We start from the raw sequence: 15,783 nt of genomic DNA on the forward strand, positions 1-15,783 counted from the left end.
AAATAAAACATAACATGAAATATAGCACAGAAAAAATAATAATAATTAAGAACAAAGATATCTAACACTGCCCCTGAAGCTGATCATATCATCAGATTGATGGATGGAAAATAAATTTTCCCTTTCATTTTAACATTCTGGTAAAACTTGTGCTGATATGTGTTCTTCCACTACATAATAATTGCCCAAAACATCTCAAGGTGTGCTGCCAATAACATCATCTTCCACCCTGAAACATGTCCTCCTCACTCAAACATAAGGACAGCTCAATTTCAATAGCAGATGTACTAGCGTCTCTCCGCTGACATTTCAGTCATCTTGTGTTTGCAGACGTTTCATTCAAATTATATATTGCAACACGGAATCTTCAATAGCTAAAGATTTCACACTGCGTTTGCAAGTGAGGCTTCACTACTTAAAGACAAAACATCATAAAAAAGAATTTGCGTTAACCTTTTGTAATGCTGCACACATACTTATTACAAATATTTACATCTTAAAAAAGGACCCAGGCAAAACTAATACATTTTTTGTAATCAAAATTAAGGATTACAAGGGATTTGAGGTAATTTAAGGTTGAGAGCCTAGGCACGTATACATCTTGTCTCACTCTACGTAACTTAATCCCTTTTTAAAATCACAGCGTAAAGCTCTGAAACTGCACTATTTGTCTTCACTACCTCTGAGACAACGCAGAAGCTGCAGGCAAAAGATTGAACAGACAAGGAACAAAAACATGTTTAAAATATCATGAGGTTGTTGTCTGCATGCCAGGTTATGATTTAATCTTTAGAGATGTGAAAGCAAAAACAAATCCCAACTCCAATCCCATGAGAACAGGATTGTTACGTACAGTATTGTCCAAAAGGAAAAGAATTCCAAATTAGAAGCTTCTGATAGTAAAACACAGTCATTCAATTATTCCCTCTCTTTATCTGTCTACCATCCATCCTTGACTCATTCCTGCAGTCTATTTGATTACCTTGAAAGCGTTAATGATTAAACAAGATTTGATGGATGCTTTTTTGATTCCTAATTCAATTGCAGTGCAGACTTACACTAGAAGAAAACTCCTCTTGGAGCCAATTAACAGCTCAAGCACACACACACTCCAACAGAGCCAAAGCACTCAGAGTGAATAATGCATTTAACCTCTTATTATGCCTGTTGGTGCTGCCCAAGCCAGACCTTCAATATCATTTTAATATTTAATCAATTTGCCCTGCTCTCCAAGGCTACATCCTGGCAATCTTCAGACAAAAAGCAGCACCTTTTCCTGCGTCAGACTGGGATGTGGAATGAATTTATGCATTTTACACAACTTACCTTGACCTTTGCAGAAACCAATGCCAGCTAGAGTCTCTATAGCAACAGAATCTGGCTTTTTATTTCTTGCAGGGGGGTGGCTGCCAACTGCTTGGCTTTCAGTGCACAGCTCAGATTTGTTGCTGGACAATGGGTCTTTCCTCTTAAAACGACTAGTAATTAGCTGCCAAAAACTAGTCTCAGGTTGCAAATGTTTGGTGGGCTTTGTTAGTTTGGCAGGATGGAGAGGAACCTCCAAGATGGCCACTCTGCCCCGAGTTTGGTACTGAAAGCACTGTGTGGCCCCTTGATCCTCATCTTGCTCATGAGCTGGCGTTAACATCTTACCAGTAAGATAGGAAAATGGGCGAGTGGTTTGCATAGATTGTTCTCCGATACTTGAAGTGCGTCTCCATTCAGTCCGATTCTCCTGCTCGGGATGATTACGATTCCGCCTCATCCTTAGACTCAAGCTCCTCCGGAGGGATCCGAATGTTGTCTTAGGTTCTTCTGTCTTCTTGGGTTCCTTTAGCCTTGTTGAAGTTTGTTTCGCCACCACTTCCTTTGCAGTTGCCTGTCGACCAAACCATCTATATCGGAAGCCCGGACGAGGCAAACTACCAGTGAAAGTGGAAGCATCGTTTGCGAGCTTATCCCGGCATCCAATACGCTCTTTATTAAGCTCAAGAACAGTCATGCTAACAGGCCGCGGTTTGTTCTTGCTTTTTAAAGTCCGACGTATTGGCGGTTCTTCTAGTGGAAGAGGAAACAAGCTGACAGAAGGTGGCATGTCTGGTTTTAGACCGTCTATCGCACGCAGCTCAGCACGTCTTGTCCTACACCGCTGGACCACATCTGGGCAACCTTGCTTATTTAGGATCGAGGTAGGCAGGAGATTGCTGTTTGAGTGGGTAGCTGTCAACATACAATCACTGAGAGGTTTTGTAGAGCTGTCTTGGTGGTTGATCGCTGTGTTTTGGTGTCTCCTGTTATCGTCTGGAAAGACGAACATGCTCACGGCTCTTCTGCTGCCCAGGAGCCGAAGCCCATGTGCAGGCCTTCGCAAGACCGCCACATGAGGTTCTGTTGCATTTTCCAGAAAAACAGCATTACAATTTAGTTCCTTAATGGGAATGTGGCAAGCATCAGCACCGAGTTCTCTGGTCCATGATTTATCTTCCGCAGACGTTTGCTTCAAACAGCTGTCCTGGAGTAAAGGAGGTAACTGGTCTGTCCTCATTCCTAGTACCTCCCCTTTGCTCCACCCCCCATTCCCTGTGCCGCTCAGGTAAAGCCACCTGTTGGGCTTTCCAACTGCACTCCTCCTCTGCCCCGGGCTTTCTTGACGTTCCTCCCTCTGATCCGCCTCTTGTCTTTCGTCACCCTCCTCCTCCTCTCCCACAATGTTTTTTACAACTACTAGCTCAGCCTCTCCTCTTCTCTCAGCCCCTCCTGAAGGCGTCATAGTCTGTACCTCCTCCTGGAGTCCCATTCTGGAAAACAGAACTTCATACAGATTTTCACCAACTTTGTCTTGGTGAAGCAATGTGATTCTACCTTTAAAAATGTAATATCATGGACACACTTCCACAAGCTTGGTCTCTGCAACTTCAGTACTCGCTCTCTAACACAGTCACTCGGAGTCTTTCACCTCCAGGCCACATTCCAAAAGCAAGCATAATCCCTCACCTTTGACTTGTGAGAGATGTAGACAGAGTTGAGAAGAAAAAAAAAACTTCAAACAAGCCCCAGCATGACCTCACTTTTACCTTGCAGGAGATTATGGGGGGAAATATGCACTCTGTGAAAACACAAACCTGTGCGCATTGACATGATAAATGAACCCACAGATTAAGTCATCTTTGGTCTTCATCTACTGTCAAAAACTGGTCTGTGCAACCCTGCAGTCAGCAGTGTAGGCAAATTCCTTAATGTTCCGGTTCTTGGCATGAGCGAGAGGTGTCTGTTTGAACTTCAAGCTGTTCCCATATGTCCCAAGGATAGCAGCAAAACAAGGAGCAGAATCTTTTGTCTCCTTAAAGCGAAGCCATTGCCGAGGCACCTGTAGAGAAATCCTTGTGGGAGTTACTGCTGTGACTGTGATTAAAACGGAGGGTGCCTGATGCTTGAAGCGCGAGTATCTTCTGCACGGTTACCAACATTTGCACCATCCTAAAAAAGCATCCAAATTAAAGGGCATTTTGTAGAGCTTCCCTTTCCCAGAGCCTGCCTCGGTCATTCTCTCTTTGGCTCCCTTGTTCCTACCCTCCCATCCAAAACTGCCCTCCCTCGCAACTGCATTTCCTCATCCAAATGAACATGACAGAAATTGGCAAACAAAACTGGGAAGCACATTTCATGAAGGCAGGGTGAAATGCGAAACAATTCCCCAGTTTTCTCATGCAAGTTTTGCATATGCTTAAAGAACTGCATGTAAAATGTTTTCCCATCACTTATGGAGCGGAGTCTTTAAGTGTTATAGGAAAGAAAGTTAATGTGCAATGAAAATGAAATTATTTCCCTAGAGTCAGTGGAACTAAATGTGCATGCAGAAGCTGTCTCCACTATGAAAATACATACAGAAGAATTCAAAGCCTCTACCCCATGGCCAATAGTTTAGCTTTGCTATTAGGGTGGCTTGCTAAGATTCAGTTCAACATGAATATCTGTTCCAAATATGGAGAATCTGACTGGCCTAAAAGCCATCTGGATGAGGAAAACAAGGGAGCAGATTTTGGGCTTGTAAAGAGCACCCACAAGTGGTTCCAATGAAAAATACCCCACCAGTCCAGTACTACTACAGTGCCATAGAGAAAAACTATTAATCTGAGACTCACTTGACAGCATTTAAACAAAGATTCCTGCGGTGTAATGGAATTTGTGAGAGGAAGTATTTCAGTTGGTCTTTGGTAAACTTACAGCTGCCATCTGACAGACAAAAATACAAAATCAAAGGCAGCAATTTTGTCTGAGAACAGTTTATATATTACTTAATTCATAAAAACATCAGCCACAACTTCAAATCAAACAGATTTGTAAAAAGATGCTAAACAATACAGCAGCACTCTTTCCATTTTCCTTTTTTTGCTCTATAAAGCTACTTCCCCTCTTTTCTTTCCTTTCTTACTGTCTTTCCTTTTGTCAGTTTCTTTCCTTTCCGCCATTCTTTCTATGTTTCTTTCTCTTGTTCTTTCCTTCTTTTCCTATTTTCAACTTTCCCCTCATTTTATCATTTCTTTTTTTCGTTTCTTTTCCATTTTTAACTTCAGGAGTACAGATGAAATGAGTTTGAGAAGACCAGTCAACAGATCAAGACGATCTGTGCTCTGATCTCCATCCTATGAATTAAATTTTTCTATTAATTTTTTCTATAAGAAGTCTTTTCGGTAAGAAAAACATTTCTACAAGTTTCTTGGCAATATACCACTGGTATCTTGAGCTTACACCCACTCAGATTAAGATCTTTGATCAATTTCCAATTTGTATAACCTAATAAATTCAATTACTTGGACATATTTGAGAACATAATGGCTTACGGTTTAACTTTAAAGCCATATTCAGCCTACCAAACATATCCATTTCTAGATTTAGCTCCTAGAAGCTCTTGTTAAAACCTCATCTGAAATGATACCCCATGCTATAATTATTAAAACACAACGCAACAGCCAAAACATCACATGTACAGTATGTCCCTGATGACTCACTTGTTCATTCACTACAAAAATAACTCATGTAAATAACTTTATCATACCTGAAATGCCTTCACTTTTACAGCTTCCACAGCACTTCAAATACATCTAACATCAAAGCAACAAGTTCAAACGTCTACAAAGTTCAATATTAATACTATTTTCCCAAAAAGACTCTAGTAAACAGACGACACAAAGACATGGATATTTGGTCTTTACAATTTTTCCCTAAAAAAAAAAAAAATCTGAACAGTTCAGGTTTTTAATGACCAAATGACAGCATTAGAGCAAACACTACAAAAGCCAAAATAAAAAAAACTGAGCATGAATCAGTACCTGTGTTGATCAGACAGCAACTAACACCTGTACACATGAAACGGATTACTTTCCTTTGAAGAAAAATTTATTACCTGTGTCTACCGCGTAAGAATTCGTCACCCCCATAACCTCCACTGAGATCAAACAGTCCTCTTCGTCCCACTGCTGATGGTCGGGTCTCGGCCGTCTTTTCCCTCCAAAACACATCATGATGATGACTTCCCCAAACTACAGGAATATCCACTGACATTATCAGGCCAAGACCAAACTAAAAACCCAAGTTCAGGGTCCGAATCATCTTCTATTTAAGCATGCTCTTTAAATATGATGTCAAAATCCTAGCACTGCTTTTGACAGACTGACTAACGTCATGCTCAGTCTCGGTGAGGAGGAGGAGGTGGCGGACAGGAAACATGTCCACCCTCTGTAATCCCTCATGAGAAGGAGGAGGTAACCACAGCCTCCTGGCTCACCTGAACCTGGAGTAGGATTAGTTTAATCCTTACGCAACAGGAAGTCATTGGTGCATTATCCACCCCTCCATTCTGATGCAAACACACACACACACACAGAAACGTGATCATGTTTGACTCCGTTTTGGAGTAAAGCACGGCTCGCCCTTTTAAAACTAGTTGAACTCATCATGGTATCTGTGCAATGTTCTGACGCAAGACGCGCCACTGATATTTCAAGTCCAACCACAACAAGGCCGTCTGTGATAAAACATTCCTTTTGTCTTAAAAGTCAGATTGATCAAACATCATAAATGCAAAAATCTCAAGTGTGACAAAAACATCAGTCCACTCTCCACTTCATGAAACCATTACAGAGATGCACAGGGTTGCTCAAAAAAAAAAAAAACCTTACAAACACTAAACAACACAAAAACAGACTATTCCCATCTAATGGAATGCATTTAATTAACGAGGTCCCATAGAAATGAGAGCACATCGAGATCATATCGACTCAACATCTCATTACGTTTTCATTAAAAACCAGGCGCCATCGGCAGTACCGTCTGTGAGGCTAAATGGTTACAAATACTGATGGATGACAGAAAAACCACATTTTGCCCTTGCGAGGTGGTGAAGCGAACACAGAGCATTAGATATGCCTTTCATTTATACCGATTTAATTATGCAGACCATCAGAAAGTGGGTTTCCGAATGGTTTTTTTTCACCCTCGGGGCGCACCTTTACTACTGAGAACCCTTTGGAAATTGGCCTGCCAGTCTAATTAAAACAGAAAAACTGATTACGGTCACACAATTAGGCCTCTCGTCCCCTTTTCCTTTTAACACTTTTAATGCTGCAAGAAAGTGACACAAGCTGCATGCCAATCTCTCTTGTCTTTCTTACTAAGACGCTCCGGAAAAACAGTAATGTTGTGAAATATTATTACAATTTATTTTCTATTTGAACATATTGTAAAATCTAATTTATTCCTGTGATCAAAGCTGAATTGTCAGCATAATTACTCCAGTCTTCAGTGTCACATGATCCTTCAGAAATCGTTTTAATATGTTTATTTGCTGCTCAAGAAACTTTTCTCATTATTATCAATGTGTTAAAAACAGGTGTGCTGCTGAATTTTTTGGCACCATGGCACAATATTTTTCCGCATTCTTTGATGAATAGAAAGTTCAAAATAGCAGAATATATTTAAGATGATGCTAATTTCTTTCAACAAAATAATAAATGCACGAATAAATACAAAAATGAAACCCTAAACCTTTCAATGATATAGTGTAAATATTGCAGTTAAATATTATGCATTAATATTTTGCTGGGAAAAGGAAAGACCAATTTAATCAATTTCAGAAAAAAACATTACCACCAAAACTATGAAAAATATGTTTAGCTAAATCACCAGGCCTTAAAGCATGTCAGCATCTCTAATTAGCTTTTCAGTGTGCAACTACTAGTCCAAAAATAATGTGACTATTTATATTAAGCCAATATAAATCGCAAACAGATTCTAAATCATTAAGAATAATCATAAATACAACATTACCTTCTAGCAACTTGTGTCCATAAACATACACACCAGCAGGGGGCAGTCTGTTTTCTTTCACAGAGGACTGCTGAACCTATTAGTTCAGTTCATAAATCAAGTCTAGCATCATTAAATCTAGATTTTGTCTGTATAATGTGTGCTTCCACATAGCTGCCATCATATTTCACCCAATTATATGCTGCTAATATTGAATATTGACATTGCTCCTTGACACACAACAACAAATCGTTCTGTAATTATAAGGAATTACAAAATAATTTTGTGTGTAACTTTAGGAAGGAAAATGTGTAGGAACTCACAGAGTCATCTGCACCTCCGTCATCTGCAGAAGTGACTCCTGAGCACATCACTATAATGCTAATAAGCTCACACAAGGTTATGTAATTTTTCAAGCTGCACTGCAGTCCAGGTCAAAAGCTGGGGGTCCCGGTGAGAACGTGATCATGTGGAGGGAACGCATGGGAGGTGTGGAGCGCTGTAGTGCAGTACAGTGATGTTACGTAAGGTAAGACGCTCCCCGAGTGGAGAATGAATCAAAGAAAGAGTGCAGGATCTGCCGGGATGCAGATAGAAAATTAATGCCGACTGAAGTTTAATGAGGGTTCGTAATGAGTTGTGAACGCCTTTATACTCACATAAAGTGAAAAGCCAGAGATATACAGTATGTAGGGTTTATAATGCTTTTGTCTACACATAAACACATCCTAAACACTTCAGTTTCTAACTGATCTTTGTTTTTGCCATGATGCATCAGTCAGTCACAGAAAAATTGCACTGATTTATCACTTGATCCTTATCTAACTGTAAATTATTTATCAAAGAACATTGTTAAATATATATAAAAAATGTATAATAAAATGTAAAAACTTTTTTGACTTCATCAAATCAAAAAATGTTTAATTATCAGTGTTTTTACTGTTAACTGAAACTAATAAAACAGTTTTTAAGTTAAAATAAAGCTTAAATCAAAATATTAGATGGATCTTGGAAATGTTAATAGGCTACTTAAAGTCTTCATAAAATAAATGTAAGATGGAATACCGACATCACTAAAAGTAAAACTGAAAAAGAGACGATAAAATTAAAGGTTAAGAGAAAAATAAACTAAATATAGTGTATTAGATGGAACTTTAAAATCTTACAAATACATGCCCTTATTTGTATAGTTGTATTTTATCTGTATTTTTAGGCTGTACTGTTAGTGTTATCTGTATGCACCATGGGTCTGAGAGTAACGCAATTTCAATTCTCTGCATGTACAGTATGTATTGTACATGTGGAAGAATTGACAATAAAGAAGACTTTTTTTGTTTTTACTACCTTAGCAAGTAAATGAAGTACTAAAATGACTAAAACTGAAAATAAAATAAAAGAAAATATTAGATGGAACTTAAAAATGTTGCCTTGACAAATCATTGAAATAAAATAAGTTTAAGTTAGTATACTAAATGTCTACAACTAAAACTGAAATAAAATAACTGCTGCCATGTCATAATATATAAGAAAATGGGTTTATTTTGACTTTAAGTATGTCATTTCTGTGCCAGATGAGCCAAACAACACTATCTTTCCAGATCAGTTCCCCAAGACCTCTCGCCCATTCTGCTTTTCACCTTCCATTCGCCAGCCAAACAGGAAGTCCCGCCCACAAACCCACCTCATTGGCTGAGCCAGAAGTAAAGGACACGCTGGACATCTCAAAACCAACAGAGCACAAATAAAGCTTTAGGAAGTCCACTTAAAATGGCTTACTTAGAGTTTTTCTCTGCACTTAACTGGGATAAAAGCAAGTATTTTAACAAAGAATTACACACTTCACCTCTGACAGCAGCTTCCTGCAAATCTGCTTTCCCGGTCACTTCCTGGTCTGGTGGGGGGGCCTGGGTTCAGACACCAGATTTAGCCCCACTACTGTCAGCCTGCTATTTGGGCTGCGCTGATGACTAGGTGTTAAACGGGTGACTAAAGCACTGGAAACGATCTTAATGGAATGGAATGACTCAGCGGAGGAATGAACTCGCACACACACAAACATGACCACGTCACGTCACGATAACCTTCCTCCTCTTCTGTATCGAGAGGCCACATTAAACCTGGTTTCACTATGATCTCTATATTATGTCAAAGCTGAAGTGTCATCTTTACAGGTGTTAAATATGTTCATAATATGCAGGGATGAGCAGAAGTGGGCTGATTTCCAGTGCCACACATCCACACCGGTTCAAGCACTGTTTGGAAATCCTGTTTGAACACAGTCATTATATTTGCAATTAACTTGGTGACGCTAATGCCACAGAAATTACAGCTTTATGTGGGTTTGTATTACATAACACATGCCTCCTCAAATGTATCCTGATCGTGTCCAATGTCAGAGAACAAAGAGCATAAAAACAGAGAAATAAACACATTGACACTTAATTTGTTTAAACATGTTTTTATTTTTTATTTAAAGTGCACCAGTTCACTAATGCATTCAAACAATTATAAAAAAATTATAAAATTAAATATATTTTAATAACTGCTTATCTGGTAATGATTTATTGCTAATGTTTGTTAACTACTTAGAGTAATTAAAAACTAAAGTAATTAGAGTAATTAAAAACACTAACAAAAAATTGTGTATTCAGTTATGAATATGAAAATTAAGTTTTGTAACTATATAGTGATTTGTTGCACATTATATAATCATGTTTAATATTACTTTTTACTTTTTATATTAGAATATGATAGTTGCAATAAATTTTATGTTATCTTAATTTTTAATATAATTATAGATTATTTAAATGATTTGTTATAAATATTTATCAAAATATATTACATGCATTTGAATGCACTTAATTATTAAATGATAATTGCAATGTTTACGTTATCATGAGTATTATTTTTGAGATCATTACATTTGCAAAATATCATTCTAGTTCATTCTAAGTCATAAATTTGAAATATTTTAATATTCGTAATTGAATGCAATCGCTTATCTGAACGTAACCTGTTAAACATTATAAGCTATTGCTAATGCTTGCTGATTATGACAGTACCAAGGTTCAGTGCTAATATCTACGGAAGTTCTAAGCAGCCATATATAAACTTTTTTTCCTTCTTGTTTTCTCGTTATAACGACTTAATTATCTCGTTATCTTGACATAATGAAAGTTGTTTTCTCGTTATAACGACTTAATTTTCTCGTTATCTCGACATCACGAAAGTTGTTCTCTAAGAAGTTACTAAACTGCGCCAGCAGGTGGCACTATAGACCTGAGTATAACTGATGGGGTGTTGTACACTATCCATTTTACAGTACGCGGACCTTCCTCGTGATCGCTATAATTTGTGCAGTCTTGTTCATTACTGACATTTAATTAATTCATAAATGTTAAATGCTTTAAGTTCTTACTAGATGCATGAGTTTCACCAACGCGTTCTGGGTCATAAAATAACTGCTTATCAAAACCAAGGTTGATGTCACTGTGTCTTGTTTGCACCTATATCTTTATTTGTGCTTCTTTTAGGCACATGATTAGGTAGTTAATAAGTGGAAATGTTCTGTTTATCTACAGAAGGACGGGATTTAACGATGTAGACTATTTGTGATGTGTCTCTTTTCCTTATTATTAATCTTTATTGTTAATCATATTAACGGTAAGAGTGCCTGCATGGTTGTCCATCAGATGCCTGTCAAAGTTGAGTTCATTACTATAGCAACAATAAAAACGTTCATGTCATTATAACGAGAAAACGACTATGTTTATGTCGAGATAACGAGAAAATTAAGTCGTTATAACGAGAAAACGACTATGGTTATGTCGAGATAACGAGAAAATTAAGTCATTATAACGAGAAAACGACTATGTTTATGTCGAGATAACGAGAAAATTAAGTCGTTATAACGAGAAAACGACTGTTTATGTCGAGATAACGAGATAAATAAGTCATTATAACAAGAAAACGACTATGGTTATGTCGAGATAACGAGAAAATTAAGTCATTATAACGAGAAAACGACTATGTTTATGTCGAGATAATGAGAAAATTAAGTCGTTATAACGAGAAAACGACTGTTTATGTCGAGATAACGAGAAAAATAAGTCGTTATAACGAGAAAACGATTATGTTTATGTCGAGATAACGAGAAAATTTAGTTGTTATAACGAGAAAACAAGAAGGAAAAAAATTATAATACAGGGTCGCTTAGAACTTCCGTAAATATCAGATGGTAATACCACCGTATTTTTTTATATAAAAATCACAATAAAAAATTACATAGCATAAACCATGAAAAAAAAATGAAAAAAAACACTGGTGGATTCCACAATGATGGTAATATAATGTTATTTTCTGAAGTACCTCAGTACTATTTAAGTACCATGATATAATGATTATCACAGTCATATCATGGTGATTGAATGCTACTGTCAGGTACTTCAAAGAATGATGCAGCTGTATTATCATGATGTCATCATAGCAGTGGTATGTGTTGATGATAATGCCACAGTACTTTTTCTAAGCCTATAGTTTGACTATTTTGTGTTCTTATAATTGTTAAAATGACACTACATTGTGCAAATCATACACACAGACACAAAAGCATCCCAGCTGAACTCTTCCTTCAAGCCATAACTGCTCCTCCCCGCCTCCATCACCATGACAACAGGCATCAAAATGCCTAGCCGTTTCCATGGGACCAAAAAGAGAGTGCTCCGGAATTTTAAGGACCTTCAGTCAGTTCCCTGAATGAATAAGAGCTAGTCAAATCTTCATACGTGACAAGGTTGACAATAACCTTCAGGATGAGAATGATGACATCACATTTAGTTAAGCCACTGACAAACTGGGACAAAGTTAGTTAAAGAATTTTTCTCATATACTCAACTGAACACAAACTCATATATTACAGGAGAGATGAACGAACGATGAAAAGTGGACAGTACTGTGATTGACAGCTGCACCAACCAATCACAACGCCAGCTATTAGAAGGCTAGAAATGAGCCTTATACTGTGCTGCCCCACAATTATTAAAATTATTAAGGCTGCCTTAAAATTATTATTGTTAGAAAACTGTAGGAATATCAATACTTCTACCAGTAATTATTGTTAACTAAAACACTATTGTTAATTAAAAACCTTATTTGTCAACTGAAATAAACCTGAAATAAAATGTAAATATCAGATAACTCAATTAAAATTAGAAACAAACTGAAATAAATGTAAAACATATAAAAAAAAGTTATATTTAAAAATAAGAAAAACAACAAAAGCACACAGCATAATTACTATATAAACACAAATTAAAATAAAACTTTTAGAAATGATTGAACAAAAAAAAATAAAACTAAGTGAAATAAAAATAAATGAAACCAAAATAGTTATATAAAAAAAGTAATACAACAAAAGCACATAGCATAATTACCATATTAAATACAAATAAAAATAAAAAGTTTTAATTAAAAAAAAAGAATTACTAGACTAAAAATGTAAAAATAAAAAAGCACAATATAGTTACTAAAAATTAAACAATTAAAAATAGTAAGAATTAAAAAAAGAATAAAAATGACAAAAGCACAATATAATTACTAGTAATTAAAGAAAATGTAAAACACAAGTTAATTTAATGTTTAGTAAAATGAAAAATTAATGTAGTATTAATGTAATGTATATTTTAACTCACACAAATCAGCATATTAGAATGATTTCTGAAGGATCATGTGACACTGAAGCCTGGAGATATGATGCTGAAAATTCAGCTGCGCATCACAGCAATAAATTACATTTGAAAGTATATTTAAATAGAAAATAGTTCTTTCAAATTGTAATAATTTTTCACAATATTACTGTTTTACTGTATTTTTCTTATCAAATTAATGCAGCCTTTGTGAGCAGAAGAAACTTCTTTAAAAATATTTTTAAATTATACTACACACGCTTACACTGAGAGACAGTCGTTCTCTGTGTGTTCAGAGAGAGGCACAGAAGAAGACAGACTGTGATGTTGCAGTAGTAGAGAAGCACTCTTGAGAGCGCGTGGGTGTCGAGCTTTTTAAAATGCAGCTGCTCCACCAACTTGCACACGTCACAATTCCTCTACTGCAGAGAAAATCATAGGTTTGAGCATATCTGTGGGAGGCAGGGTAGAGAGAGAGAGAGAGAGCGAGAGAGAGCGAGAGATATATTACAGGCGCGTCTCTCTCTCTCTCTCTCTCTCACTCATTTACTCTCCAAAAACCAGCTTGTGGATTCACCTCACGTTTGTGTAAAAAAAGAGACTGTATGAACACAGATTATTAAATGTCATTTTTCAGTAAGCGTAACGTGTCGGAGCAAACCGTAACCTTCAACGGAGGACCACCAGGCACTCAAGCGAACAACAAAATCCCAAAAGAGGGTCAAAGCAGTTTGGAAAGATGTTTTCCTGACAGAACACTATCAGAGGAGGAGGAGTTCACCCCAAAAATACACAAGTTTACTCACTCTTTTTTTGTTCCAGATCCATATGCTGTTATTTATATATTATACATGTTACAACCCGAATTCCGGAAAAGTTGGGACGTTTTTTAAATTTTAATAAAATGAAAACTAAAGGAATTTCAAATCACATGAGCCAATATTTTATTCACAATAGAACATAGATAACGTAGCAAATGTTTAAACTGAGAAATTTTACACTTTTATCCACTTAATTAGCTCATTTAAAATTTAATGCCTGCTACAGGTCTCAAAAAAGTTGGCACGGGGGCAACAAATGGCTAAAAAAGCAAGCAGTTTTGAAAAGATTCAGCTGGGAGAACATCTAGTGATTAATTAAGTTAATTGATATCAGGTCTGTAACATGATTAGCTATAAAAGCTTTGTCTTAGAGAAGCAGAGTCTCTCAGAAGTAAAGACGGGCAGAGGCTCTCCAATCTGTGAAAGACTGCGTAAAAAAATTGTGGAAAACTTTAAAAACAATGTTCCTCAACGTCAAATTGCAAAGGCTTTGCAAATCTCATCATCTACAAGTGCATAACATCATCAAAAGATTCAGAGAAACTGGAGAAATCTTTGTGCGTAAGGGACAAGGCCGGAGACCTTTATTGGATGCCCGTGGTCTTCGGGCTCTCAGACGACACTGCATCACTCATCGGCATGATTGTGTCAATGACATTACTAAATGGGCCCAGGAATACTTTCAGAAACCACTGTCGGTAAACACAATCCGCCATGCCATCAGCAGATGCCAACTAAAGCTCTATCATGCAAAAAGGAAGCCATATGTGAACATGGTCCAGAAGCGCCGTCGTGTCCTGTGGGCCAAGGCTCATTTAAAATGGACTATTTCAAAGTGGAATAGTGTTTTATGGTCAGACGAGTCCAAATTTGACATTCTTGTTGAAAATCACGGACGCCGTGTCCTCCGGGCTAAAGAGGAGGGAGACCTTCCAGCATGTTATCAGCGTTCAGTTCAAAAGCCAGCATCTCTGATGGTATGGGGGTGCATAAGTGCATACGGTATGGGCAGCTTGCATGTTTTGGAAGGCTCTGTGAATGCTGATAGGTATATAAAGGTTTTAGAGAAACATATGCTTCCCTCCAAACAACGTCTATTTCAGGGAAGGCCTTGTTTATTTCAGCAGGACAATGCAAAACCACATACTGCAGCTATAACAACAGCATGGCTTCGTCGTAGAAGAGTCCGGGTGCTAACCTGGCCTGCCTGCAGTCCAGATCTTTCACCTATAGAGAACATTTGGCGCATCATTAAACGAAAAATACATCAAAGACGACCACGAACTCTTCAGCAGCTGGAAATCTATATAAGGCAAGAACGGGACCAAATTCCAACAGCAAAACTCCAGCAACTCATAGCCTCAATGCCCAGACGTCTTCAAACTGGTTTGAAAAGAAAAGGAGATGCTACACCATGGTAAACATGCCCCGTCCCAACTATTTTGAGACCTGTAGCAGAAATCAAAATTGAAATGAGCTCATTTTGTGCATAAAATTGTAAACATTCTCAGTTTAAACATTTGCTACGTTATCTATGTTCTATTGTGAATAAAATATTGGCTCATTTGATTTGAAAATCTTTTAGTTTTCATTTTATTAAAATTTAAAAAACGTCCCAACTTTTCCGGAATTCGGGTTGTATATACACAATAAAAATGATAATAAATCCAGTATATATATATATATATATCATACTATTTATTATAATAAACAGTAATATTAGTTAATATTACTACAACATTAAGTATGTTATTATGATTAATATTTACTCTGATAAAAATAAATAATATATAAAGAAATAAATATTAAGCAGCAGACATAATAATATTATTAATATTATTACAATGCAATAACAATACCACATTTTTAATTGATTATAAAATATTGTTAATTAATAATACTATTATTATCAATACACTACGAATAGTAAAAATTATACTATTTATAAATAAGTCAATTTTAAGTTGAGTGAT

The 15,783-nt window shown here is 36.7% G+C and overlaps 1 protein-coding gene across 4 annotated transcripts in view; it reads right to left on the reverse strand.

Moving 5' to 3' along the window:
• agap3 (ArfGAP with GTPase domain, ankyrin repeat and PH domain 3) overlaps nt 1-15,783 on the reverse strand; it is a 179,448-nt gene that overhangs the window by 100,842 nt on the left and 62,823 nt on the right. For 2 of the 4 annotated variants that reach the window (XR_009426741.1, XM_059535217.1), the window contains exon 1: nt 1,327-2,893. The exons of 1 other annotated variant lie outside the window; for it this stretch is intronic. Coding sequence is in view for 2 of the 3 variants with exons in the window: in XM_059535217.1 (XP_059391200.1) it covers nt 1,327-2,797 (1,471 nt within the window). In the remaining variant the exon portion in view is untranslated. Of the gene's footprint in view, nt 1-1,326; nt 2,894-5,404; nt 5,571-15,783 lie in introns of those variants that run through there. One more of the 4 variants, XM_059535219.1, reaches the window with a different exon arrangement.

The sequence above is a fragment of the Carassius carassius genome, chromosome 42 (assembly GCF_963082965.1).
Source record: "Carassius carassius chromosome 42, fCarCar2.1, whole genome shotgun sequence".
NCBI classification, from domain to species: domain Eukaryota; kingdom Metazoa; phylum Chordata; class Actinopteri; order Cypriniformes; family Cyprinidae; genus Carassius; species Carassius carassius.